The 25814-nt window shown below is 31.4% G+C and overlaps 1 protein-coding gene across 1 annotated transcript; it reads right to left on the bottom strand.

The window, feature by feature from the left end:
* Window positions 1-984: 984 nt before the first annotated feature.
* LOC139510654 (pancreas transcription factor 1 subunit alpha-like) lies at window positions 985-2374 on the bottom strand. The gene is made up of 2 exons (XM_071297205.1): window positions 1907-2374; window positions 985-1474 (listed from the first exon to the last, which is right to left on the bottom strand). The coding sequence occupies exons 1-2, from the start codon at window positions 2331-2333 to the stop codon at window positions 1290-1292; spliced, it is 612 nt and encodes a 203-aa protein (XP_071153306.1). The 5' UTR covers window positions 2334-2374; the 3' UTR covers window positions 985-1289.
* Between the last annotated feature and the right edge of the window lie 23440 nt (window positions 2375-25814).

The raw sequence follows: 25814 nt of genomic DNA, 5'->3' as shown, positions 1-25814 counted from the left end.
TTTAAATATTGTGACCTCAAAAATCACTTTAAAGATACTTTAATTGTCGAAATGCACATCTGATGCAGAAATATAGCAATGGGTTTTTTACAACGGCTGTGGGTTTTATTTCCCAAATCCTTGGAAGGGTAAACTTCCTATATCAAGAAATACTAACATGCTGCTAGTATATCGCATTATCAATACTACCATATAAATGAATATGTCAGTTTCTTTTTTTTTAAATGTGCGTTTTGCATGCCGTCCAGAATGTGGGGTTTTAGTGTATTGTGTTATAGAAGAACATTGTTTAATAATTCTTTTTTTAATGAATACTGTGTTTGTTTGTCAAGCAATTTTGCATAACAGAAACAAATATTAGTATTCGGTTTCAAGTTCAAGAAACACGACGGGTGCCACATGCGGAGAAGGATCTGTTTACCCTTCTGAAGCACCTGCAATTATACCCTGCTTTTGTTGGGTTCATGCGGCTCAGTCTTTAGTGTTTCATGTTGTTTTTTGTATACTGTTGCTTTTTTTTATGCTTGTTTTTCGCCATTGTGTTGTCAGTTAATTGTAGACCTGTGATTTTGAATACCCTTTTGATATCTTTAGCCTCTCTTTTTGATGAAATATTGTGGGATTAAAACAATGAAATTATATAGTTTTATATATAAGGAAGATGTTAGAATTTCGGTGAAATTTCAATTGTTTTGTATGTACAGCTTACTGCTAAATGATATGAGAGCAAAGTCTTCAATTCAACTTTAAGAAAAAATATACATATGTTTTTTGTAAATTGTTTTCAAATGTTGTGATAGCTCTTTTTACTGGGTTCTCTTAGATGCTCAATAAAATGATAATGTATGTTGTAAACCGCAGCTGTGTGAAAAGAGCAAGCATTTTGATTTGTAACAACAGTGATTGAATTGTCTTCAGACGATTCTTTTTTAATTCAGTAAATTAAAAATTGTAACCTTGAATATACATATAAATATAACTATATTATTCAGTAAATAGTCGTTTAATATATTCGAACATCAATAAATGACCATACAATATATAGTTTGACTAGAAAATATATTAATTTTAAATATATATATATTTATCGTCAGTATACTTTGCAACTTTTCACAAAGTATTATTCGAATCACAGGCGTAAACAATCTCAAGCACTATCTGTTAGCAGTCTTATCACAGTTCCTTGTTCTGAAAATGTCTCAAGACTCTCATGGGAATTATACCATATGGAAACAGGCACCTTTATCCAGAGGTGATTTTGGGGATTCACCTTAATGAGTCTGTATAGTTCATCGATAATTATTGAAATCGGTCGCGAACGATGATATATTAATTAGATCTGATTCTGTTGGACTTTCCGGTATCCATAGTTTGGCTGTATGACGATTGTTCCCGATTTTCGTTGTATTTCTACTGTCCGTCCAGGATAAAGAATGACCTAGAAGCTCTTCTCCATTATCTCTATTGGTAAAATCTGAAAGAGAGATAAGAATATTAAGTCAAAGAACTAGAACAGTTTGAACTAACAAACAAAAAAGCATTGTTTTGGGTCTTTATTTTTCAAAATGTTTTACTATCATTCAATAATATATTTTGAAACTTGGTTATTATTTCGAAATTGAAGTGTGTTTTCTGTGTGTGTGTTTATGTTATTTTAAACGCGTATTTTTTATGAATAATAATACAATATATGTTTTTGAAGTCAACCTTAAAGAATTAATAAGAACATTCAATTACACTGCTTTATTCTTTTTTTGTAAAAACATTTTTTTCTTAAATTCTATTCTCATTACCTGTAAGACCATATTAATTGGCCTTACAGGTATGCAAAAAGACAAAAATAGAAGTTAAAACAAAATAAAGCAATATCTACGAAATAAAGACTTCACGAATCCAAATATCTTACCTGAAAAATGGCACCGAACAATAACCTTCTCTTGTTTGTCGTCAGTATTTTTATCCTGGGAATAATCGCTACAGCTTTCAACTATCCCCGAAAGATATCCAATATAACGAATTGCCAGTTTTAATGTATCCACTTTGGATAGTTTCCTTTCTGTTGTAACGGTAGGAGGAATAGATTGTCTTAGGCACTCGAAGGCTTGGTTTATTGACTTCATCCGTCTCCTTTCTCTCATATTAGCAGCCTTTCTCTGGTGAACCCTTTTAGGTGGAAATGATTTATGTTCGTCACTGCTACTGTCTAAACTGTTAAAAAATACATTTTCTTGGTCTGAATCATTAGAACTTGGAGAATCTAAACTGGTAGAATAATCTACGGCATCGTAGAAATCTAGAAAGTCGTCCTCTAATGCATATAGATAATTTTCCATTTTTAGATTTATAAGGTAAAGATAAACTTATTCGTGTGACTGGCCCGTGTCGAGATATTAAATAGATATGTACACACTACGATCATATTTATATATTATAACTTAAAGTCTTTGGGCACGTGCCACGGTGGGGACCATCGACATCAACCAATCAGAAGGCCTGTCGCGTGCTTCTCACGAGTAATTTAAAACGTCTTTAAATTTTATTGACAAATAGGAAAACTATCATTTTTGACAAAGTCAAATTTGATACGGTAGAGTTGTTATCATGGTTTAATAGCCCTTGACAGGTACCTGGTGACTGGGTTTATTTTGGGTTTCTATTGTTAATAGTTTTATCACTTTAATACCCGAAGATACCGGTGCCTTTAATAATATTAAGTTAAATCGCTTAAAGTGTCAAATAAAATATTTAAATTTCAATCAGAAATAGTTGAATTTATCAATTTTATGTAACAAATTAGATAAAATGAAATCACCTGTGTAATAAATAAAAATTAAAGGCAGTTTGTTAATATAATACAACAAAACAGGAGCATCAGGAATAGCTATATATTAAAAACTCTGGTACCACAACTTCGGTTAATGAAATTAAAACTCATATATCGCAAAAGAATAAATCTAAGAAAACGTAAAAGAAGAATCTGACTTTTTTGTTTTTGTTTTTTTTTAACTTTAGCTGCATTGTTAATAATGTAACCAAATATATCCGATCTATCTTACCTGGCATTTTTTGTATTAAACTTGTAATTATCAAACAGTTAAGTTTTGTATATAAGATTTTTTTCCAATATGCTTTGGTGCGGATATCGTTATTTGCACTGAAAAAGAAGATTTTCCAGTGGCAACTATTTTAAGCATTTTCAGTCCGATTGAAAAAAAAACCGAGTACCTAACTCTGAAAGAATGCAGCCGAATGTTGGCGTACCTGCATATATTGAAAATGAACACTTGCAAGGTCATAGTTTTTTTTCTCAGACTGCTTACGACGGCTTTACACTTATTCTTTGGTTTTGAAATGATTAATATTTTGTTTTGGATACAAAATTCTTTTATATGTGTGTATTGTCTTTGGAATAGCTTTAAAAAACTTCGATAATCTCTGATTGTTACTTTGTATATTTATACTTATTAGTCCATTTGTTGTGTGCTTTGTGATGATCTGATGAGTCAAGCTATGTTCAATTGCATTTTACGGGTGTATAATTATCTCATTGACAATCATACCTCATCTTTTTATCATTATATAATGGGACATGCTTCATTTCTAGTTTCATTCCGATGTCAATTACTTTTAGTATGTCGATTGCACTGGAGTAATGACAATCGGCAATATCTATACCAATAAAAACAGAGTAATATGAACTATAGTGTTGCATGCAACAGTTTAAGATTCCCAGATAATGCTTCTGAACTAAACAAGGTTTATATCACGTGTATTGGTACTTACTTCATATTATTTTAGAGTGTTTGGTTTTTTGCTCTTAAATGCTTTATATGTTTGGCTTTCACAGTTTTTGAACTTGAGCAAAGTTAATGTTCTCTGGTTTTTTTGTTCTAAGGTTGCTATCGCAATGATATACACCCAATTGTTTTTACTTTTGTACTTGTTTGGCTTTATAAATATTTTGATTTGAGCGTCACTGATGAGTCTTATGTAGGCGAAACGCGCGTCTGGCGTACTAAATTATAATCCTGGTACCTTTGATAACTATTTTATCCACGCTCTTTAAGAATCTTCCAGGTATGCAACTTTATTATGTTATCCGGCTTCTTAATTGAACAAACGGCAATATTAACAATGCTGTTTATCTCACATATATACAGTTCATTTCGATGTCCTCATAGTGGCCTAATTGTCAGCCTTGTAGATGTCTTTTTAAAAATAATCTAAGACAACCATTGGAAATAAAAAAACTAAACGCTTATGTTAAATTACAGGATTGAAACAATATGTACATGTTCATTTTCTACTTTTTGTATTTGTTCATATACTTGCCAATGCTCATACAAATATATGTTATAGTTTCCGTCAATATACATATATATATTTTTATACATATGTATAACTTATCCTCCTGTTTAACACAGAGTATTATTTTGAAATGCATTTATAATCTTTTCTTTTCATTATTATAAATATAAAATAAATTCGTTTTTTGCTAGATTGAAATTATATATATATTGGCTGTAAATACAGTCTAGCGACAACAAAGACTGAAGTTTTTATATGAAATTCAAGCATTGTACCACTTTTATTATTACTCACCTAAAGCAACGGTTTACAAAACTTCGACGAAGAAATGATTCAAAAATAAAGTATTGATATGTGCAATTGTCATTACATTGATTCATAAATATTGAATTAATGACAAAGAAAGTCAAGAAAGTAACACTATCACAATAAATTTTCAATATTTAAAATCCTGCTACTGGTAGACTGACTTGGACGTTAGACGCCAGTATGAGTACTTCAACTCCGGGTCAACATCAACTTGACAAAAGTCTATTCACTTTCAGTACCCTGCATTTGTATGCTGCATCTCTCAACGTTTGATGACAAAAGTCGTTTTTTTGTCACAAGAGTTATGATAAACATAATTTGGGAGATGGAGTATCAATAAGGCGTGGTTAGCAAAGATTGAAAAGTATTAAATTGAAACATTTCAAAAACCAATGTACAATGAGAGAAAACGAAAGTGTCTACCTCTAGGTCCACCCTGCGGCGTCCAAAATGGAAAGAAATATTTAAAAAAAATCCTTTGTGAAATCTTCTAGTGACACTGTGCAATTTTTATACCTAGATAAACTTAAAAACAACAATGAAGGCATTTGATGTAATGATTTAAACAATTAAAAGAACAAATATGCTTCTCCTTTTCAAGTACTTTTTTCTTCTTACACAAGAAACTAAAGTAATTGTTGAACGATATTATGAGACACGCAACAGTAGATACAGTTAACGCAAGAGGTCAGATACACTAACTTGTTTTCCCTGAATGATGTTGCAATATTGTATTCTATATATTTAGTAGATTTCTTGGCATGCATTTTTGTTTGATTTCATTATATGCATAAACTTTTAAGAACCATTTAGAATTGCAAATAACATTGGAGCTTATTTGATTAAATACAAATATTGTTTTCCTTTGTTGTAAAATATGAGGTTGCAAAATATTAAACATACACTTGATAATGTTGAACAAACACTACCTTCTCAGACACCTTTCAATATCTAACTTCAAATCAATTATTCAAATATCGAAATCGAACGTTATAAATTATTGATACGGTCATTTTGTAACACGTTATTATCTCCCAATATTTAATTTGACAATATGTAAAATTCATTAATACCTTCTTCATAACATGACACGAGTCAAAGTATTTGTATACAAATACGTTTCAATACAGAGAAGTTTGTTCTAAGGCACATCTTATGTATCCGGTATAATCAAAACAATTAAGGTGGTACCTAACACCTTAACTAAAATTAATTTGGCTCGTTTAATTTTCTTAAAATTTTGACAAAGTATTTACTTTGACCCTTTGACAAAAATATATAAAAATTGAACCAACCCGGCGTTTAATCAGAAAAATTACACTGGTTATATAGCAGTTTGACAAACACTTATTTTGATCATTGAGAAGCTTAATATTATCTTAAGAACACAACGCAATGAAAACGTTCTGCTGATTTTACAGAGTTATCTTCCTGTAGTGTTTTAGGTACCACCTAAAATAGGAACATTAACTTGTCGTGAGTTCCAGTGGATGTATATTTTACAAATATAGACAAGTTTAGTTTATAATCGGAAAATTCTTTTTATCTTCCGTTTATATATATAATGAATAAAAAAAAAAGAGCAGTGAACATAAATTATCAAAAAACCATTATATGCTTTAGATTTCTATAGTCTTGAAAAGTCCATTATCGCTATAATGCTGCGTGACTGGCAAAATAGGCATGTTTGAAAATATATGTCACCCCGCGCAACAGCAATATCCCCAGTTTGAATTTCAGGCTTTATATTACAGAAAGCTTTATAAACCTTGGGTTCTTATTGGAAAAGTTGAGTTCGCATCTTCGAAAGTTACACGAACGGCCATAATGACTTTGCTGACCTTAACGAAATATCTTCTATGCTCACGGATAAGTATTCTTTGTTGTAAACCTATCCTCCTTTTCATGATATGGTAATCACAGAATGCGACATTTCACTGTATTTTACTTTTTAAGTCATGCAACGGGTGCCACTACTAGTGAAGGGAATATGAATGTTTCCACTGCAAAACACTTTTCTATATTGATTAACGCTATAAAGTACTTTCATAAAATGTAACTTTCAAATATATCATTTCACTGAAATCTATACCTATCATATTATATATTTATTTCTTTCACTCTGAATAATTATTTATTCCCACTCGTTCAAAAAAACTCTCACAAAAAAGAGACGAATGAGTTATCTTCGGCTAGATGTGTGATTAAAAAATATAGTGAAACATTTTACTATCAATGTGTGTAAAATTGAAAATAAGAGCCGTAAATTTCAATATTTCGTTAGAAATTCCACAATTGTTCTCTCATTTGGTACGGGAATGCATTTTTTTCTGTTTTTAATCTAATTCAATTCTATCTAGTATATTTCACGAACTTACTATAAAATATTTGCTTGTTAAATTAGGAGAATAAAAAATAAACGAATTTCCTTCCAGTTTATTTTATAATCTATTCTTATTTCCATCGTTTTATTTGCACACCATGAACAAACAAATTGATTGAAATAAAATTGAAATGAAAATCCATAGTGAAAGTCGTGCCTTTGATATGCATACAAATATAAGCTTTGATGGTCACATTATTTGTTATTTATATTTGGAGAGAACAGTACATGACAAAATTCATATCACATAGTGTATCAATATAATAATCAATATATCAATATCAATCAGAGAGCCGATGAGGGCTGATACCGATCGATGGTTAGTGCAGCAAATCTAACGATGCATTATACTCTTTTTCATATTTTCCACATGGTATAACGGAGACATACAGGGTTTCAAAGAAGAACATATATTCAAACAATTGTATACGTATTCACACACGAATCATGCAACACAGTTGTTAATTTCTGGTCATTTGGTCTCTTGCAGACATTTGTCGCATTTGCAATCATACGACATCTTATTTTTATAATACAAGGTGCAGGAAAGGGAGCAAGGGGTTCATGCGTGTACCATGAATGCATGAACGGTAGAGGGTATACATATTCAATTGTATCATCCTCATCATATATTCAAAACAATGGTATTAACATCTTAAAATAAAACAGGATTGCTGTATAATTGTGTCTTTATTATGATAGCAAAATTTATCATATAATAGCGAGTTTTTGTCGAAATGAGTCGACTTGTGTCTGATTAAAACGCACAAGGAATTAGAGGACTACCGAAGCAACTGTATAAGAAAATAAAAAAGTGAGCGATACCATTTGCCCAGCAGCACCCTTCGCACTGCCCTGTTGTCAAAGCTAAACCAAAATACTATGTATGACAATAAAAGAGACGCGAAATATAATAAAGGGACGTATACACTCATAAGTCGAAAATAAACTGAAAACGTCATGGCAAATGAATTATCAGATCCAATGTTGTTAGAACAAGTGATCGTTTCTTACTGTGCAGCGATCAACCAACTTCTTGTGCCGTTTATGAGAGAACGTCGATATAAATGGCTCAGAAAAGAAAAATTCACAATAGGGAAATTGAAATCGTCATGCTTTTTAAAAAATTTTGTCGACGTCAGTGTAAAAAAAAAAGAAGATACATTTTATTTCAACCATGCATATGCTGACAACATATCTATGCATTAGAGTTGTGAACTTCAAGCAGTCCGGCAATATTAAAATGTTTCTATGCATCAGGCATAAATATTTGATGCGAGACACTTTTTTGCGTAATATACACTTTTCTCAAGGTATAAAAAACATCCTTAGATATACTGAAAAAATAATTTGGAAATATGTTATCCAAGTTTAAACTTGAACATTCGAAAGAGTTTTCTAAAGAAAAAAAACCCATCTCATTTCTACAAATGTCATATAAGTGGTAGGTTTAGCTAGCTATAGAACCATATTTAATACACAATTTTCTTCGGAAAGTGCCTGGGCCAAGTCAGAATTATAACAGTTCCATTCTTTTAGTAGGTTATAGAGTCTAACGATTGATCTTGACAGTTTTTTTTCTCTTTTTTAAATTTACCTTGGAGTTCGATATTTTTGTTGATATTTTTTAAGGATTTTGTTTTCTTTTTACAATTTATAAAAGTAAGTTTATGATTGCGAAAATAAAAAAATAAAAAAAACCCGGTCACTTCACTCTCTGTGTTAAAAGCAAGAATATGATTTTAAACCTTTTATAGAACTGTAACTTAAAGAAAGCAAATTTAACCTTGCAATGACACAGCTTGTACAATCAATATTGTTCTTTCTCACGACGAATTTGAAAGAAAACCATTCTAAAGAATTTTTTTTTTATTAAAATGAAAAATGAAAGTTCTTTAAGTTCTTAAATTTATCGTTAATTATAAGATTTTTAATTTTCTGGTATCTCACAGTCTGTTGGAAAAGTGTATTTGCTCGAAACAAGAATCAAATAACAAAATGTTTATTTAACAAAGGTAATATAGTTCTATCAAGTGTTTATAGTATTCGACTTTCATCGGCTTTAGAAGTAAATTGTTTACTTCTGGATAACAAAGACATTGTAAAGATTAAATATAATCAATATAGTATTGACTCAATAGAGTAACTTTTCTATGTGTAAAGCGGCCCGACAGAGTTCACTGTTGCTTCTTCGTCTTTATAGTTGATTTATCAACAAATTGTTACTTATACAATACTTCCCTCCTTTCTCGGCGGGAATTCTAATCTGTACCCAATTACCTAAAATTATAATATACCACAGTTGATCAAATAATGGAATGACATTTTGAGTCTATTCGTGAGAAATGTATCATCTTGCAAAATCTGCTAGAATAATTTGTTATATTTACTTTTGGCGCGTGGATTTTATACAAAGAAAAAAAAGAAAATTCATTAATTTCCTTTCAGAAAATTTCAAAATTTTTCTTTAATGCAAATTTATAAAATCATAAAATTAAAATTTTGAGAAACTTATGCCATAACCCTCAAAGATACTGCTGTTTTGAACAATTTCGTCACCATTGATCATTAATTTATGACAAAATATTACATCTTTTAATTCACATGCAGTTAGCTGCACCTTTGTTTGAAGCAGCATGTCCTAATATTGCTCTTTCCCACCATAATGCCATGAAATATTAAAAAGAAGTCTAACTTAAATGACTTATCCTATTCTTGCATGAGGAAAATTTTACTGAAAAATAAACATTTTTTTCAAAATATAGAAAATGAATAAATTTCAATAGCGTTTTAATCTTTGGTTCGATATGTTATTCATTGTCACTCTTAAGACTTTAAATGATTACCAAAATAATAAGATGTCTCAGTTATCGATTTAGCACCGTTAAATGCTCTTAAGAAATCGTGCCAGGTAAAACTATGATTACAATTACTTATTTATCTATAAATATCATGTCATAAGTGTTAATAACGATTATGTACTGTTAAATCAAACAAAGCTACCTGGCAATCAGTTGATTCCTTTTTTTTTATTACAAAAATGAATGATCTAATTAATCACATTAAACACTGCAGAATGGTTTCAGTGAGTGACACTATATACAAAACAATGTGAAAGGAATACATAATAACAGGAAAAACAATATTAAGATATCCATACTGTTTATGCGGTTCAAGCGATATAGGTGACGAGTACCATTACATCATGAAATGTAAAATACTTGAGTTAGAAAGAACGACGTAGTTACCTTAGCATACTATTGGCCCAACCGTACTATATTCAAATTTGGTCAGCGACTAACTCAACAAATAATGTAATATTAAAAAAATGTTCATTTATGTGAAAGTCAGTCCTCAAAGATAATTTCATTGTTATGTTCACACATTTTGTCATTCTATGCTCTTCTCCCATCCAGCTGTACAACCTATGGTAAATGTGATATTGGGTTTTTATCTGATGTTTAGATAGCAACCATTTTTAGTCGAAATATGGACTTTCAATTTGCCTTATTAGGAGGGGTTACAAGCACGCTCACTGGATGCACACGTATAGGAACTCTTGGAGTAACTATATGACTCTTTGATATAGGAGTCAGAAGGTGGCCTGTTGTAAGATGCTCCTTTCCAATGTGCCATCTTGTTATAGTAGCAGTCACAAATTAAGACCTTTATCTCGGTCGACATACTGAGCAGAACCTATCTATTAAACTTATTCTGTAATTCATTCTCGTCCTGAATATGCATGAACTATTTACTGGACTTAAGTAACCTACATTAAATCTAAATCTATCTAATACATATTTTTTTTTAGAAGTATCCGCTTTTTTTCGAATAATACTGAATAAATTAACTAGGGGGCATTTAATATGCCAAAACAAAAATAACGATTCGATCTATGTTATTTCTGTTTCAGCATCAATTACACGAAAAATATAAAATAATTCTACGAACTTTAAGTTTTTTTTCCTTGATAGAGATGAAGATTTTAAAATAATATTTATCTCTTATTTCACTTTTAAGTAAGAACAAAACAGCATTAGCGGGGCATTCAGTTTAAACTTTTATTTGTTTTTGGGGTTTCGGATTGCTAACTTCTCTACCTCCGAGGACTTCAGAGTTCTGAAATATCTATATATATGTCCATTGATCACGCGCACCGCATGGTCCTTTTTATCGCCATTTGATAACTAAAGTGGTTGGTCAAGTCCAACGAGAGAATACACCTACTGTATGTAATACAGATGGAGGGTCAGTAAGACCTGTGGTCAGTACCTTATCATAGTGTCAACAAAAATGACCGTTAAAATACAAAGAAAGGATTATAAAATAAGTGGCTGAAAATCCTCTGTAAATATTTCCACTATCTCTTTATTGATATCAATGATAATAATGAAAAATAATAAAATCAGGTTATAATATGACGAAATCCAATAATAAAGTAGACTTCCAAACTGTAATTAAATCTATTAAAAAAAGGAGTCCGGTTTTTAGTCATATTAGACTCTAACTTTCTTATACCACGGATGATACAGAAAACGTTATACATAATGTATTGGAATTACAAAATATATAAATCTTATTCAAAAGAGTAAACTACATAAAGACTACAAATATTTTATTATTTTTATTTCAAATATACTTTGTATTTTTTGATACTGCACTTATCTTTGGAAAATAGAAAAAAAATCTTTACCGTAAAAGGTAAAATACAATGAACATGCAGAACTGTTGAATGGGCGTATGGCATTTGCGCCGAATTTTAAAATTGTCATTCTTTCATTTGCGCCGATTTTATATTTGCTCCTAATTGCATTGACAGTTTAACACAGGTGAATAAATACTTGTACTATTCTTTGAAGGTATATTGGTAAAATTTTGTTATAAACGTTGTTTACTTGTGTTTAGTTAAGAAAAGCCAGAGAAGGAAAAAATGGACTTCGTTATTGACAATTACGACAAATATAGAAGAGACGAAATCACAAGAAAGGAATATATTAGATGTGTTGCCTATAAATACTCGGCAAGAACGTTACCAGATTTATGATTTTAATGTCTTTTTATGGATTTTAATGTTGTAAATAGATTTTTAATTTGTCATTTTAGTATAAACAGAGTGCTTTTATCTTAGGTTTTAACTTCTTGATTTTAAAGTATGAACATAATGCGTTTAAATTGACTTATCCTGCTCGACATCCTACATCCACCTCCCCGTGGTGAGCAGAGGACAACCGTCATATACATGTTATGGTTGACAATTCATATCATTTGTACAACTGGCTAACGGGAAAGGTCAATAAGGATAAATGAAAAATAACATTCACCTGTAATTTACCTGTAAAAAATATCGGCGCAAATAAAAAGAAAAATCGGCGCAAATGAAAGAAAAAATCGGCGCAAATGAAATGCAGATCGGCGCATATGCAAAACGCCGTGGACAAAAATCCTTTTGCGCCAATTACTGTTTTTTAGGGATATCATTTGCGCCAAATTTTGTTTTTCAAATGTATTAATTGCACCAATATTCGGAACTCATTTGCGCCAATTTACCTGTACACATATCTATCATAAATATAAAAATTATTAAATTTTATTCTTATTTTTGGCTTAAAAAAATAAATTGTTCGGAGATATTTCACCATGAAGAGGAGCATCTGGGGAGAAATGACTTGAAATGCATTAGACAGTCCATGTACAGAGAGAAAAGAAAACTTATTGCTTTGCTAAATATTTAATACAAGATATGTCAAAAGAGATGAAAATAGAAGCTTTTGCTTATTATGTTAATGATTTACCCACAAATGTTGATGAAACAGTGATTTGTTTCCACCATCCATATGGGCTGAAACTCTATCTACCGCAAGGCGTACCAGTTATGGAACAGAAGCATTCCATAGCAATTATTATTACCTGTTTAATGCATTTCATCCTTCAATATTAATCTTTTTAGACAATAAAGTGAAGTTACAAGCTTCTGAATACATTAAATTGGGGAGTACCCATGCAGCAGCAGTAAGAAGAAAGTATGCTTCAGAAAAGGTCACATTTGTCGTGTAAACTGCCGTTTCCAAGTCCGACACAATCATATGTTTTATTGTTGGCGCAAATGACACCATGTAATTTTAAAACAGGTGGCGCAAACATTGCATTGGAAAAAAGTTGTGGCGCAAAAAGACGCATTTTTGGCGCAAACGGATCTCTCCCACGCCGTGTTGGGTACGGTTTACTCCTGGTTTGCCCACTTTTAATCATACCAATTATCTAAAAAGAAAAAAGGTTCAATGAGCATACAATTGTTTAGTCTGTTCCAACTTAATTATATAGTTTATCAGTGTATTCTTACTATATTCAGTTATACTTTATTTTGTAATTCCATTTTGATTTGTTAAAAAATAAAAGATAAATCAAATATGTTTTCTCTCAATAATTTGATATCAATTTAATCTATTCATTTAACATACATGTACAACTATAGACAAAACAATGACATTCAGCTATAAAAGTGTCTTAACAATTCATTAGTTTCTGAATGATTTTCATGATATAAATACTCCAATACACGTCCTCCTTTGTTGCAAGCCTAATATATATAATATTTGAATCAAATTAATAAATGCATTGGATAAGGAAATGATTGAATAAAGCACTATGGTAAAATAAGTAATATCGGGCACTGTATGTACATAAATTGGAAATAGAATATTTTTATATCTTTCAAAAGTCACAAAAAATTTATTTACAAAGTCAGAAATAACAATATTTCAATAAAAGAGGGACGAAAGATACCAGAGGGACATTCAAACTCATAATTTGAAAATAACCTGACAATGCCTGGCTAACAAATGAAAGAAGACAAACAGACAAACAATAGAACACATGACACAACATAGAAAACTAAAGAATAAACAACATGAACCCCACCAAAAACTAGGGGTGATCTCAGGTGCTCCGGAAGGGTAAGCAGATCCTGCTCCACATGTGGCACCCGTCGTGTTGCTTATATTATAACAAATCCGGTAAATAGTCTAATTCGGTAGGTCACATTCATGGAAGGGAAGGGGATTGTAGTTACGACATAAGGAACATATCCGATATCATTTGTGAAACGATTATTCCATAACGGTCATCAACCAATTTCTATATATATATCTTTAAAAAATATGATGATTGAGAATAGATGAATAAAAATAATTGATAATAGTTATTTTGTAGCATGAAACCTGCGCAAGAAAACGTAGGGATTTGCGACTTCAAAGCCTTTCAGGTAAAAAATGGCAGGTAAAGGGTATACGTTATACCTTACTTTCTGAGAATTTCATCAGTATAATATAATTGTATTATATTAACATATATTCTTACACAAAATGCAAATATAACCGATAACTAACCATATTCAATGCAAAAAGATGTTTGATTAACGTTTTTCCCAGACCAGTCATTTCGTTGATGAAGTATTATGCAACTGAACTCTATGAAAACAGAAGTAGAGGAGCCACAATCTGAAACCGATGGCAATGTCAGAAAGGACGTCCGGAATTCATTTTGTTTTTTCGAATTATTTCAAAAATACAATATTTTAGAAACATTGTATAAACCAGCGTAAAATTGCACGTTTGGACGTATTACAGTCCTTATGAATAGATTTCCTTAGCTGCATTTGGCAAAAGTTTTAAGAATTTGGGTCCCCAATGCTCTTCAACTTCGTACTTTATTTGTCTCTTTTTTTTTTTCTTTCTTTTTTCTTTTTTTTTTTTTTTTTAACTTTTTTGGATTCGGGCGTCAAAGATGAGTCTTTTGTAGACAAAACGCGCGTCTGGCGTAAATGCAAAATTTAATTCTGGTACATGTATCTATGATTAGTTTATTTATTGGCAATATGTTATAAAACATACAATAGCAAAACCTTCAATGATTGCTAGTGTTTTATATGATTGAGGGTTAAGTATATTAAATTATGTTTAAATAACTTTCAGATATGAATAAAGGATATATGGAGTATTATACGTCAATAAGACTTCCTTCCAACGACAAATTTTACCAATTGAAAGCTAAAGGCCAACACACAGTCCTTAACAATAGACCGGTGTTTATGTCTTTTTCTAATGTTTTAATAAATAAGAAGTAGGACTTTGCTTTGTTCATTATAATTTGACAAGTTTCTATTTAGTGAGTCAGTAGTTCACGAGCCAAACCAGACGGGAAGAACTTAAAAATTGAAATAAATGTTTCTTTTGTGTTGTTGGATACTTCCTTACGGACAGTCCAGTCTAATGATTTCTCAACCATTCAACCACCCACCAACTTATAGAAAATAACTGATGTCAGTGATAATAAAATTCAATTGATATATTTATACCTGTCATACTGTTTGAAAGTGAACTAGTGAGATTAAAATCCTATGAAACGAGTTGCTAGTTAATGTTAAGAAAACTATTGAATCCAATGCTCGTTCTTCATTTTTAAAATTCGATTTTTTTATTATCTCAAAGACACGTGTGCGTATTGAAATCAATGTCGTAGTTTTCAATTTTATATTGTTTTATCTCGAAAAGAAGTATTATAGTAAGAAATAAATGCCCTATACTCAAATAAATGTATGGGTAAATAAATGAATTACACTAAAACTGCAATTCTATAGTCAAAATATTCATATACGATATGTATGTAGCTATATTAAACAACTTTAGTTTTTCATGACGGTAAGTGGCTTGCCAAATAAGGCAAAGGCCCCAAGTTGTTACTTTCATGTTCGTTTATCATATTTCAATAATAAAGCAATTAGTCGTATAAATTTCTTAACATCAACTAAGGTCAAACTGAACAATCACTACAGTATCCGCCAGGGGATATAACGTTGACCACTGGGTCACATAAGAACGAACTCATGTTATTTTATTTCTCGTCAACACGACTTAGCCTTGCTAACCAAGGATCTGGACACTGAGATAGACGGATCATTTATATCCTTGCTCTCTACGAGTCCATTCATCAAACTGGTCAATTACCGGACGCAATATGTTCCCGGACATTGAAAATGGCCAGGACAGATGTAGAATTCGTCGCTTGATTACTTTTCAATGATTATAACATACATTTATGATACGAAATGCACAATGGAAAGTTTATCAAATATTGTTAATACTTTTGTCAAGCTGTGTCATGCGTACAGCAAATATCATCAGAGAGAAAGCATATCAAGTGCACAGGTGACATTTATTAAAAATGAATATTTAGAAGTAATGCTCTTGGTGTATTGTTTCCCACTCCAGTCCTTCTTTCATACTACTTTAAACAGTAGAAACTCTCTGATGACAAGAAGATATGTATATTTAATTGTTCTGTTTTTGAATATGACGAACATGACTGTTTTGCTGAGTGTGAATTCGCATTGCTATAAGACCGCCTCTTTAAGACGTGTCTCTGTATTTGTTTATCCAGCGTTTATGTGTTTAGTTACGAAGTTTTATTTGTAATTCTGATAGGATATTGTTTTGTGTCTTATCGTTTGTAGTTGTGATTCTATTTTTTTATTTCCTATTCGTATTTAAAAGTAAAGATAATTAATCACCCAGTTCATTTGTATGATTTTAGTTTGAAGCAACTATGTGCACATAATTTATTTGTTTTACACAGATTTATTTTGAAGAAAGGCCGACAAAGTTAGTTGTACAATTACTAACACAATTTTATATTAATATTCTTGTAATTGTTATAAAGTACATCACATAACATAACTAGAAACCTAGTCTTGAATTACATCCAATTTTAGACATATACCTGTGACGTTACTTTTTGAGGCGTTGATACCTTTGCGTGACAGACACACTGTTCGTAATTCTATTAAGCTGTTTTTGTTTACTGTCTTAAATTAATTTTAGTTATTTGTTTTCACTTATTCTATGGTTATCATTTCGAAATGTACTGCTAGTATTATTTTATTTATTCATATATTTATCTGTCTTGGACGTCATTGCATTTATTTGTACTGTATTCTCGTCATGGACTGCCATTTTAGCGGTATATTTAATATTGCTGTAAAGCGCAAGGTTTGGCTAGCCACAAAACCAGGTTCAATCCATCATATTTTAGAAAAAAGACCTGTACCAAGTCAGAAATATAGCAGTTGTTATCGAATAGTTCGTTTCTATGTATGTATGTTGCATTGTCGTTTGCTTTTTGTTGCACTTCAGTGTTCTGTTGTTTTGTTGTTTTCATCTTATAGTTGATATGTTTCCCTCGGTTTAAGTATGTAACCCGTATTTGTTTTCACTCAATCGATTTATGACTTTTGAACAGCGGTATACTACTGTTTCCTTTTTTTGACGCCGCCATTACACCGTGCATGACATTAATAAGACAATACTTTATTAAAGTCTCATCACTTCTTACAAATAAAATATACTGCAAATTAAAACATAACTATAACGGGAGTGTATGTTTTTATCAGCGCTTTGGATCAAGGTTCATATCAGCAAGGCCTTGGACGATTTAAGTAATCATGTTAAACGATTTTAACCCGAGTTATTTTTTGCGCATTAGAAATAGAAATGATAGAAATAATTGCACTGCGATCTGGAGCCTACATTTCTTGTAACATATATGAGTTATTGATCTCTGATAGATACACAGTTTGCATCGGGGGAACATATATTTCATTTACTTCTATTGTTGAATACTTTTCAGATATATCTTTCTATTTCCAATTGCTATCTATGTTTTTTGATGTAATTGACATTACTGTATGGGCCACGATTTTTTCTCTCAGAAATATTGATTTGAATATAACACATTAATGTCGTTTAAATAAAAACGCTTTCATAACAAAAAAGTGTCCCTTTATGTTTGCATGTTAAGAAATGCAATAATCGGTTACATTGATGTTCATTTGTATGAATGTTGCTGTTTTGAAGAATTTACTTATTTTTTCGAACACACATATTAAAAACATATACTGAAATCTAAATCAGCAAATAAGAAAACTAAATGGAAATTCTTAATGCAGTCTCAGAAAAAATAAATATGTATTTGTGAATAGTCGTAAGCGATATAATAGCAAAGTCAGCAGAACACACTTCTTCAAGATAAGATAATGGTAATCCGTAATATTCATAAATATCAACGAACTTGGTGACTTTATGTATTGTTTCAAAGTATTATCTATGAATAATAATTGTTTCTTCAGATTTGAAGTCAATTTGTTTGCGAACCTCTTCTGTGTATATCTGGTCATATTAGGAAAACAGATACAGTAAGCCGTTAGGCCGAGTTAAGGAGTTTGAACTACTACAATATGTTGATAAATTTATCAGCTGTCTTTTGTAGCGACCCTTCAGTTTATCCTGTAAGTTTTGCTTAAGAGAACTATCTAGAGTTGTATTTACTGTAAGTTTGGTGTAAAAGGTAATAATCTTTGATAAATATAAGGTTTAATCTGGTACGTTTTCGATCGCGTGACTGTCGCGAGACCGATATCCACACCTTTTAAAATCATTTCATAATTTCTAAAAATCACGTTTTGAACATACTTGTAATAATTATTCATAGTTTTATATCAAAATACTCGTTATCAATGATTGGTAAATTCAAGACAAAAAAAGATTTTTCTCAAAATAGTACTTAATTTCTATGCCATCAAAAATGATATCATATAATTAAAGCTAGATCTTATAAAATTGTATCCATTCCTTTCTCATAATGATTTAATACCTTGTTCACTGTGAATACTGAGGACTTTCTGATAGTGCACATACATATTATAATCGGATAAGTTGAATTTCTATGATATTAAAAAGTTTTAGATTCCTAATTAATTTGGCCTGGAGCATCACTGAAACGACTTTTACCTTCATCGTCTCAATCTGGTGCAATAAATTGGAACCAACATTTTGCTTCATACAACTAGGTAATGGGGTGACTTTCATCATAATTATACCAGATATATTGATAGAGCAAAAACAGAAAATTTATAGTTTTTATCAACAAGTTCCCGACCAGATTAAAATACAGAGTATGTGTCCACAATTTGCTGTAATCAAGACATCACTTAGGGAATTTTGTTTCATTTTTTTTTTATTTTATACTCAATGAACTTTTCATTTGCTTTAAATACAGACCCTATGTACTTCATTCACTTTCAAAAATTACTATCATAAAAAGCTGGTTGGGTAATACCAATTTATTATTAAATTTCTGCAGATGGAATCATACTCCCACTACAGATATAGTTAACGTTATCGTCAATTAATGATAACTGCTTCATCGCTGGGCACTGAATTGATAATGTCCAATAAAATCACTGCAAACACAAGCATCAGAGACAACAGAACTTTACCGATGTTCACACAAGCATCAGAGACAACAGAACTTTACCGATGTTCACACAAGCATCAGAGACAACAGAACTTTACCGATGTTCACACAAGCATCAGAGACAACAGAACTTTACCGATGTTCAAATCTCATATATCCATTAAGAAGATCTGTATACTCTTAAGCATGCTGTGAAGTTTCCAGTCTTGTGGAATACCTATAGACAGTACTGTTCATTTGACACTGATTCCGTCCCGACGGATACGTTTATTTGCAACCACTGGGTCGATGCCACTGCTGGTGGATATTTATTTTCCCGAGGGTATCACCAGCCCAGTAAAGTGCTGACTTGAGTTATCATTGATATGTTCATAATTATAAATTAAGTGTTAACAAAACTTTGAATTTAAAAAAAATAAGGCTTTTCTACTTCATGAATAGATTACATTAGCAGTATTTGGCAAAACTTTTAGGAATTTTTGGTCCTCAATGCTCTTCAACTTCGTACTCTATTTGGCCTTTTAAATATTTTTTTTTTATTCGAGCGTCACTGATGAGTCTTTTGTAGACGAAACGCGCGTAAATATAAAATTTGAATCCTGGTATCAATGATAAGTTTATTTGCAACCACTGGATCGATGCCACTGCTGGTGGAGATTTATTTCCCCTAGGGTATCACCAGCCCAGTAGTCAGCACTTCTGTGTTGACTTGAGATATCATTGATATGTTCATAATTATAAATTAAGTGTTAACAAAACTTTGAATTTAAAAAAAAACTATGGCTTTTCTACTTCAGGAATAGATTACATTAGCTGTATTGGCAAAACTTTAAGGAAGTTTTGGTCCTCAATGCTCTTCAACTTCGTACTCTATTTGGCCTTTCAAATATCTTTTTTGATTCGAGCGTCACTGATGAGTCTTTTGAAGACGTAACGCGCGTCTTGAGTAAATATAAAATTTTAATCCTGGTATCTATGATAAGCTTATTCGTAGCTAGACTGCAACAGGAAATTATAAAGATTTATCACCAAAACCAAACTGCCTAAAGGAAAAATAACAATATGACATAAGCAACCACAGCTATCAATATGACTGTTAGTCCACCAAAAGCAAGGGATACCTTCATCCACTGAAAGTCGATTCAAAGTACTAAATCTAATCAAAAGTTTCCAAACTAAAATATTTCAAATTGAAGTTAAATGCCAAAATGACAGATAGAATTAATCAACATCTGTGAAATATAAATTTCATAAGCTGGCGAGAACAAAATTAAAAAAAGGGAAAAATCAACCAACTGTTGTTGTCATTATCTTGATGACAAGATGCGATACGAAATGTCTATTTGTAATTTTTCTATATTTCATGTGGTTTGACTATTTGTGTAGTACTTCAAGACCATATGAGTATTTAGACCGTACGCGTACGTTCTGAACCGTATGCGTACTTTTCAAAATACGATCGGAACTGTACGCGTACGGTCTGCCTAATATTACGCAGTTGGTTTTGAAAGTTGTTAGATACCAATGTATATTGCAGATCAACATAACTTAAATCTCAAATTAATATAAAAGTTCAATTGTAATTGAAACTTAATGTTTCTACTATTTAAAAAAGTCACGCTAATTCAATCTGTTTAAAATCTCCTCTAGATAGCATTTATTGAAAAATGATCACTGAAATTGAAGTTATCGGAAGTGAACATAATTTGGGAGGACGATTTTTTTAAGAATATTTAGGAACTTTACAAAAAAATGCAAAGGAAAAGGAACTTGCATGAACAAAACATGTAAATGTAAAACAAAATATTATGTTCCTTGTGGTACGTTATTGGAGTACCATAAAAGGATTCAGACATATAATTAAACAAATATTAATTTTAATTGTTCGCTTATTCACTATATTCATTAAATTGTAATAATAACAATTTGTAAAACTTAAAAAAATATTTCTTTAATGTTTGTTCAAATTTAACCCATATGATCCAAAAACATGTATGGTAAGCTCTTACTGGACCGTATGCGTATGGTAGGATCATACAAGTATACGTATACGGTCCAGACCATACGCGTACGGTCCAAATACTCATATGGTCTGGAACATAGTTATATCCTCGTGTTATTCAGCAGTCTATCATTTGTAATACAATAACTCATCTTTCTATGTATCAATATAAGTGTTGTAAGAGTCCTTTCTGCTTGTTTTATGAACTGATAATTTGTTCGTTAGTGTTTGTATCTAGCAATAGTTCGAATATTTTTACATTTCATACGTAAGGTAGAGTTCTAAAAAAACCTAGAGTTATTGCGCTTGTTTATTATTTTAAATAAATATTTGGTGGACAACGTATGTTCAAATTTGTGCGAAAGCGTAGGTAGTCAAAGCAAAACAAAGAGAACAGGAGCTTCTGTACAAACAAATCTTATCGATGTAAAAAAAAACCTATTAAAATATTCATGTGCTTGAGTCAACAAAAGTCATCATCAGAAATACATATCGGGTTTCTATTTAATGGAACTTTCAATGCAATATGAAAATTAAGTAACAGTTACATTTCTAGTGGTCTGCGTTTTAACAAATCATTTTTTAATGAATGAAATCGAGCAGAAAATTAAAACACAATATGCATTAATATAACGTTTAAAAATATATTAAAAGTTACTAAATACAAACTTTCGAATTTTGTGAGATAATAAAAAGCATGATGTCTGAGTATCATGTCGTCTAGTAGACAATTCGAAGATCGCTCCGCGTAAGTTATTGTCGCGTGCTGCACATTGATATGCATTACACAACCATTATGATATGACAGAAAATGTAAATTTTCTTATATCATTACTTTACAATTTTCTTTTATTATTGAACTTTTATATTATCTGGTTCTTTGCCTAAATGACATGTATTATAGAGAATTGCTGACCGATAAAATTGCTATTAAATTCACACTGGGCATATTTGAAAGTGCTGTGCGAGAACTATTACTTTCAAACTGAGGCTTATTTAGTAGCATAACTAATTTCATATTTGTTGAATTTCATTACCCAGTGAAAGGATTTTTTTATACATTTTTACTAAGCAACAAATATCATAGATCATTCAATGTAATCTTTATCGTACATACAGAAATCAATTAAAAGGCATTATCATTTTTAATCCGTGAAAAAAGTAAAATAATACAAAATACCGAACTCAGGGTTATCATCAAAACGGAAAGTCCACAATCAAATGGCAAAATCAAAAGCTCAAATACATCAAACAAATGGCATATTTCTGACTTGGTACATTTAAACAATCGTAAGTACAGTTTTATACATAAAGTATGGGATTAACCTAGTAGCTAGTGCTTCGATGCAGAAAGTCGTTGGATAGACTCTGCTGCTGCTGGACTATCGAATACCGAGTGTAGAGTATTCGAAAACGATCGAATAACCCAGGTTGGCGATTGAATTTGAATCACCGAGGATAGAAAATATTTAGGAGGCAGGAGTTCAATATCGATACTCCTTGGATTGGCCGTTGTTCCACTTTAAATCTACGATGATTTAATGTGTCCAGTAGCAGTTTCCTAAATTCAGAAAATTGCTAGATAGGCACTGCTGCCCCATGCTACGTAACATCATTTATATAGCTGAGAGTAAAACATAATCATAATTTATAGAGCGGAGAGTACAGATAAAGGATACTGCTAACTTCTTTTTTTCTCCTAAGAAGTTTCTGTCTGAAGTCAGCCTCATATTGACAAAGAAACAAGTCGGCAAGTCGAAAGACACAGTTGTACCCATTAGAATGCCGATTGTGTATTGCAAAACATGTCCACCAAACGTAACAAATATGATGTTAATAAAGAAATTAAGCATCTTGATAGAGTCAGTTTCAGTAATTTTATTTCGTTTCATTCAGAGTAATTTTATTCAAAGAATGATTTAATCTCCGGAAGACAAGATACTTGTATGTATGTTGATCAATCTTTTTTCATAAAACAAAGCAGGATCAACAATTTGTCTTGTTGTTCAGAATGAGCAATACTTGTGTAAAGAGTAGAAAAGCAAAATGTTTTAATACTATTGCAAGATGAGAGAGTCTTTGATTTTACGTACTCTAATGCATGGAATATATGTATTTTAATTAAATAATACAATCTCTATAATATTTACCCCTTCCTGTTCTATTTTTCGACCGTTTTGTTTATCGAAAGAGAAATGCAGTCAATCCGAATTATATGCCATATGAATTATTTCCTGACAAGTAATATATATCATAGTTTTTGATGTATCACGTGTTTGTGTTAACGTTTATACTATTTCTGTGTTTGAAGTCGGATAATCGACATTTTTATACTCTAAGATTTTGGATTTTCAAATATTTTGGCCTCGAACATATCTGAAGAAACATTGATTGACGAAATGCGCATCCGGTGCATTCACATTGGTACTGTTTATGTTATAACAACCACTGGGTCGAAACCTCCGAGAGTATAAGCATCGCAGTAGCTATTACTTCGGTAATGGCATAGAAGTACGGTTATTGTTGAATTAAATTTTGTTGTTGCTTTCAAATTAAAAAAATATATCTCCTACACGCTAAGATCTGATTCCAGGTTCAGCTATGTCTTCACTTGTTCTTTTCGGTTTGATTCGCTTTCAACAAATGTACTAGATTTTGAATATTCAAATATCTTAGCCTCGAGCATCACTAAAAAGACATTATAATTGTCGTGAAAGAGGGACGAAAGATACCATAACTCATAAATCGAAAATAAACTGACAACGCCATGGCTGAAAATAAAAAAGACATACAGACAAACAATAGTACACATGACACAACATAGAAAACTATATAATAAGCAACACGAACCCCACCAAAAACTAGTGGTGATCTCAGGTGCTCCGGAAGGGTAAGCAAAATCATGCTCCACATGTGGCAACCGTCGTGTTGCTCATGTTATAACAAATCCGGTAAATAGTCTAATTCGTTAAGTCACATTCATGAAAGGGAAGGGGATGATTTCAACTTCACCATTTAGAACTATTGGTTTAATAGCTTCCTTGTAAGCAGCAACCATCTATCTAGAAAATCATGATAGGAAATACAACCACGGGCGTAATGTGCATCTGTTTATGTTATTCTAAACTTATATATAATACTCTAACATCGTTAGTTTGATTTTCTAAGCAAATGAATGTATATATTTAAGTTGATACGATATTCCAAAGTTATGATTTCTATCATTAATACCTTGATATGGTTGCTGAATTCAAAAAAACTGGGCAACCAAGTTCCATGATTTCCTTGATATAGGACTGCTGCTCACAAGGAAGCTATTACACCAGGGATCTAAATGGTGCAGATGAAATCATCCCTTCGGAAATTTTACGCACGCCATCACGAGTTGGTTGACCGTTATGAAATAACCGTATCACAAATGATATCGGATATGTTCCTTATGTCGTACCTACAATACCCTTTCCTTTCACGAATTTGACCTACTGAATAAGACTAGTTACCGGATTTGTAATAACATAAGCAACACGATGGGTGCCACATGCTTACCCTTCTGGAGCACCTAAGATCACGCCCAGTTTTCGGTAGGGTTCGTGTTGCTTAGTCTTTAGTTTTCTATGTTGTGTTTTCTGTACTATTATTTGTCTGTTTGTCTTTATTTTCAGCCATGGCGTTGTCAGTTAATTTTCAATCTATGAGTTTGACTTCCCTCTTGTATCATTCATCCCTCTTTTCCAAGTGGTAGACTTGAATTCATCCCTTCCAGAAAAAATTCAGGCTTGGTTAACCGTTATTAAATAGCTATTTCGCAGATGGCAACGAATATGTTTTAATTATCCTCGAAAATGACATCACCGATCGAAAAATATTATCTTATTTGTATTTACATAAGGGTTTCCTCGTGTGGAGTAGGATCTACTACATTTCTGGATCACAATACATCAAAGTCTGTTTTCGTTTGAAAGGGTTTATGCTGCTCATTGTTAATTTTGTTTTTTTTTTGTCGTTTTTTATATTCTGTCGTGGCGTTGTCAGCTTGTCTTTGAGTTATATGAGTTTGTATATTCCTATGGTATATGCCGTCTCATTTTTGTTGTTAATATTATGTGTTTACATAAAATTTACTTGTGTGTTTATTTGTCATAGAGTTTCGAATTGTTCAATTTTGAGAACTTTACTTAATTTTGATTCATTCGTTTGATTTGCTGATCAAGGCGAGGTAATTCAAGTCAAAGCTTATAATTAAAAGATCAATCTATCCTTATCTTGGTGCCTTCCCAAGATCAAAATTAAATTAAAACAACTTAATAATTTTATTTTAAACAATTTTTCAATAATTGTCAATGTTTTGAAAGGACTCAGCGCCCCATATTTCTTCTATTCTCAATTATATGAATTTTGAATGTTTTGAAAATTTCGTTAGAAAGGAAATTTAGCATTAATGAAAGTAATTGGTATTTACAGAAAAATCCTTACTTTACTGTCTGTGTAGAATTGCTTTTGTTTTTG

The sequence above is a fragment of the Mytilus edulis genome, chromosome 2, assembly GCF_963676685.1.
Source record: "Mytilus edulis chromosome 2, xbMytEdul2.2, whole genome shotgun sequence".
Classification (NCBI taxonomy): Eukaryota; Metazoa; Mollusca; class Bivalvia; order Mytilida; family Mytilidae; genus Mytilus; species Mytilus edulis.
This window is presented reverse-complemented; position numbering and strand designations above follow the sequence as displayed.

What these genes read in the sequence shown, in the direction of transcription:
- LOC139510654 (XM_071297205.1), bottom strand. Translation starts at nt 2,333, where the DNA reads ATGGAAAATTATCTATATGCATTAGAGGACGACTTTCTAGATTTCTAC. An exon ending in TGTTCGGTGCCATTTTTCAG is followed by an intron (nt 1,475 to 1,906) that starts GTAAGATATTTG and finishes TCTCTCTTTCAG; the next exon opens with ATTTTACCAATAGAGATAAT.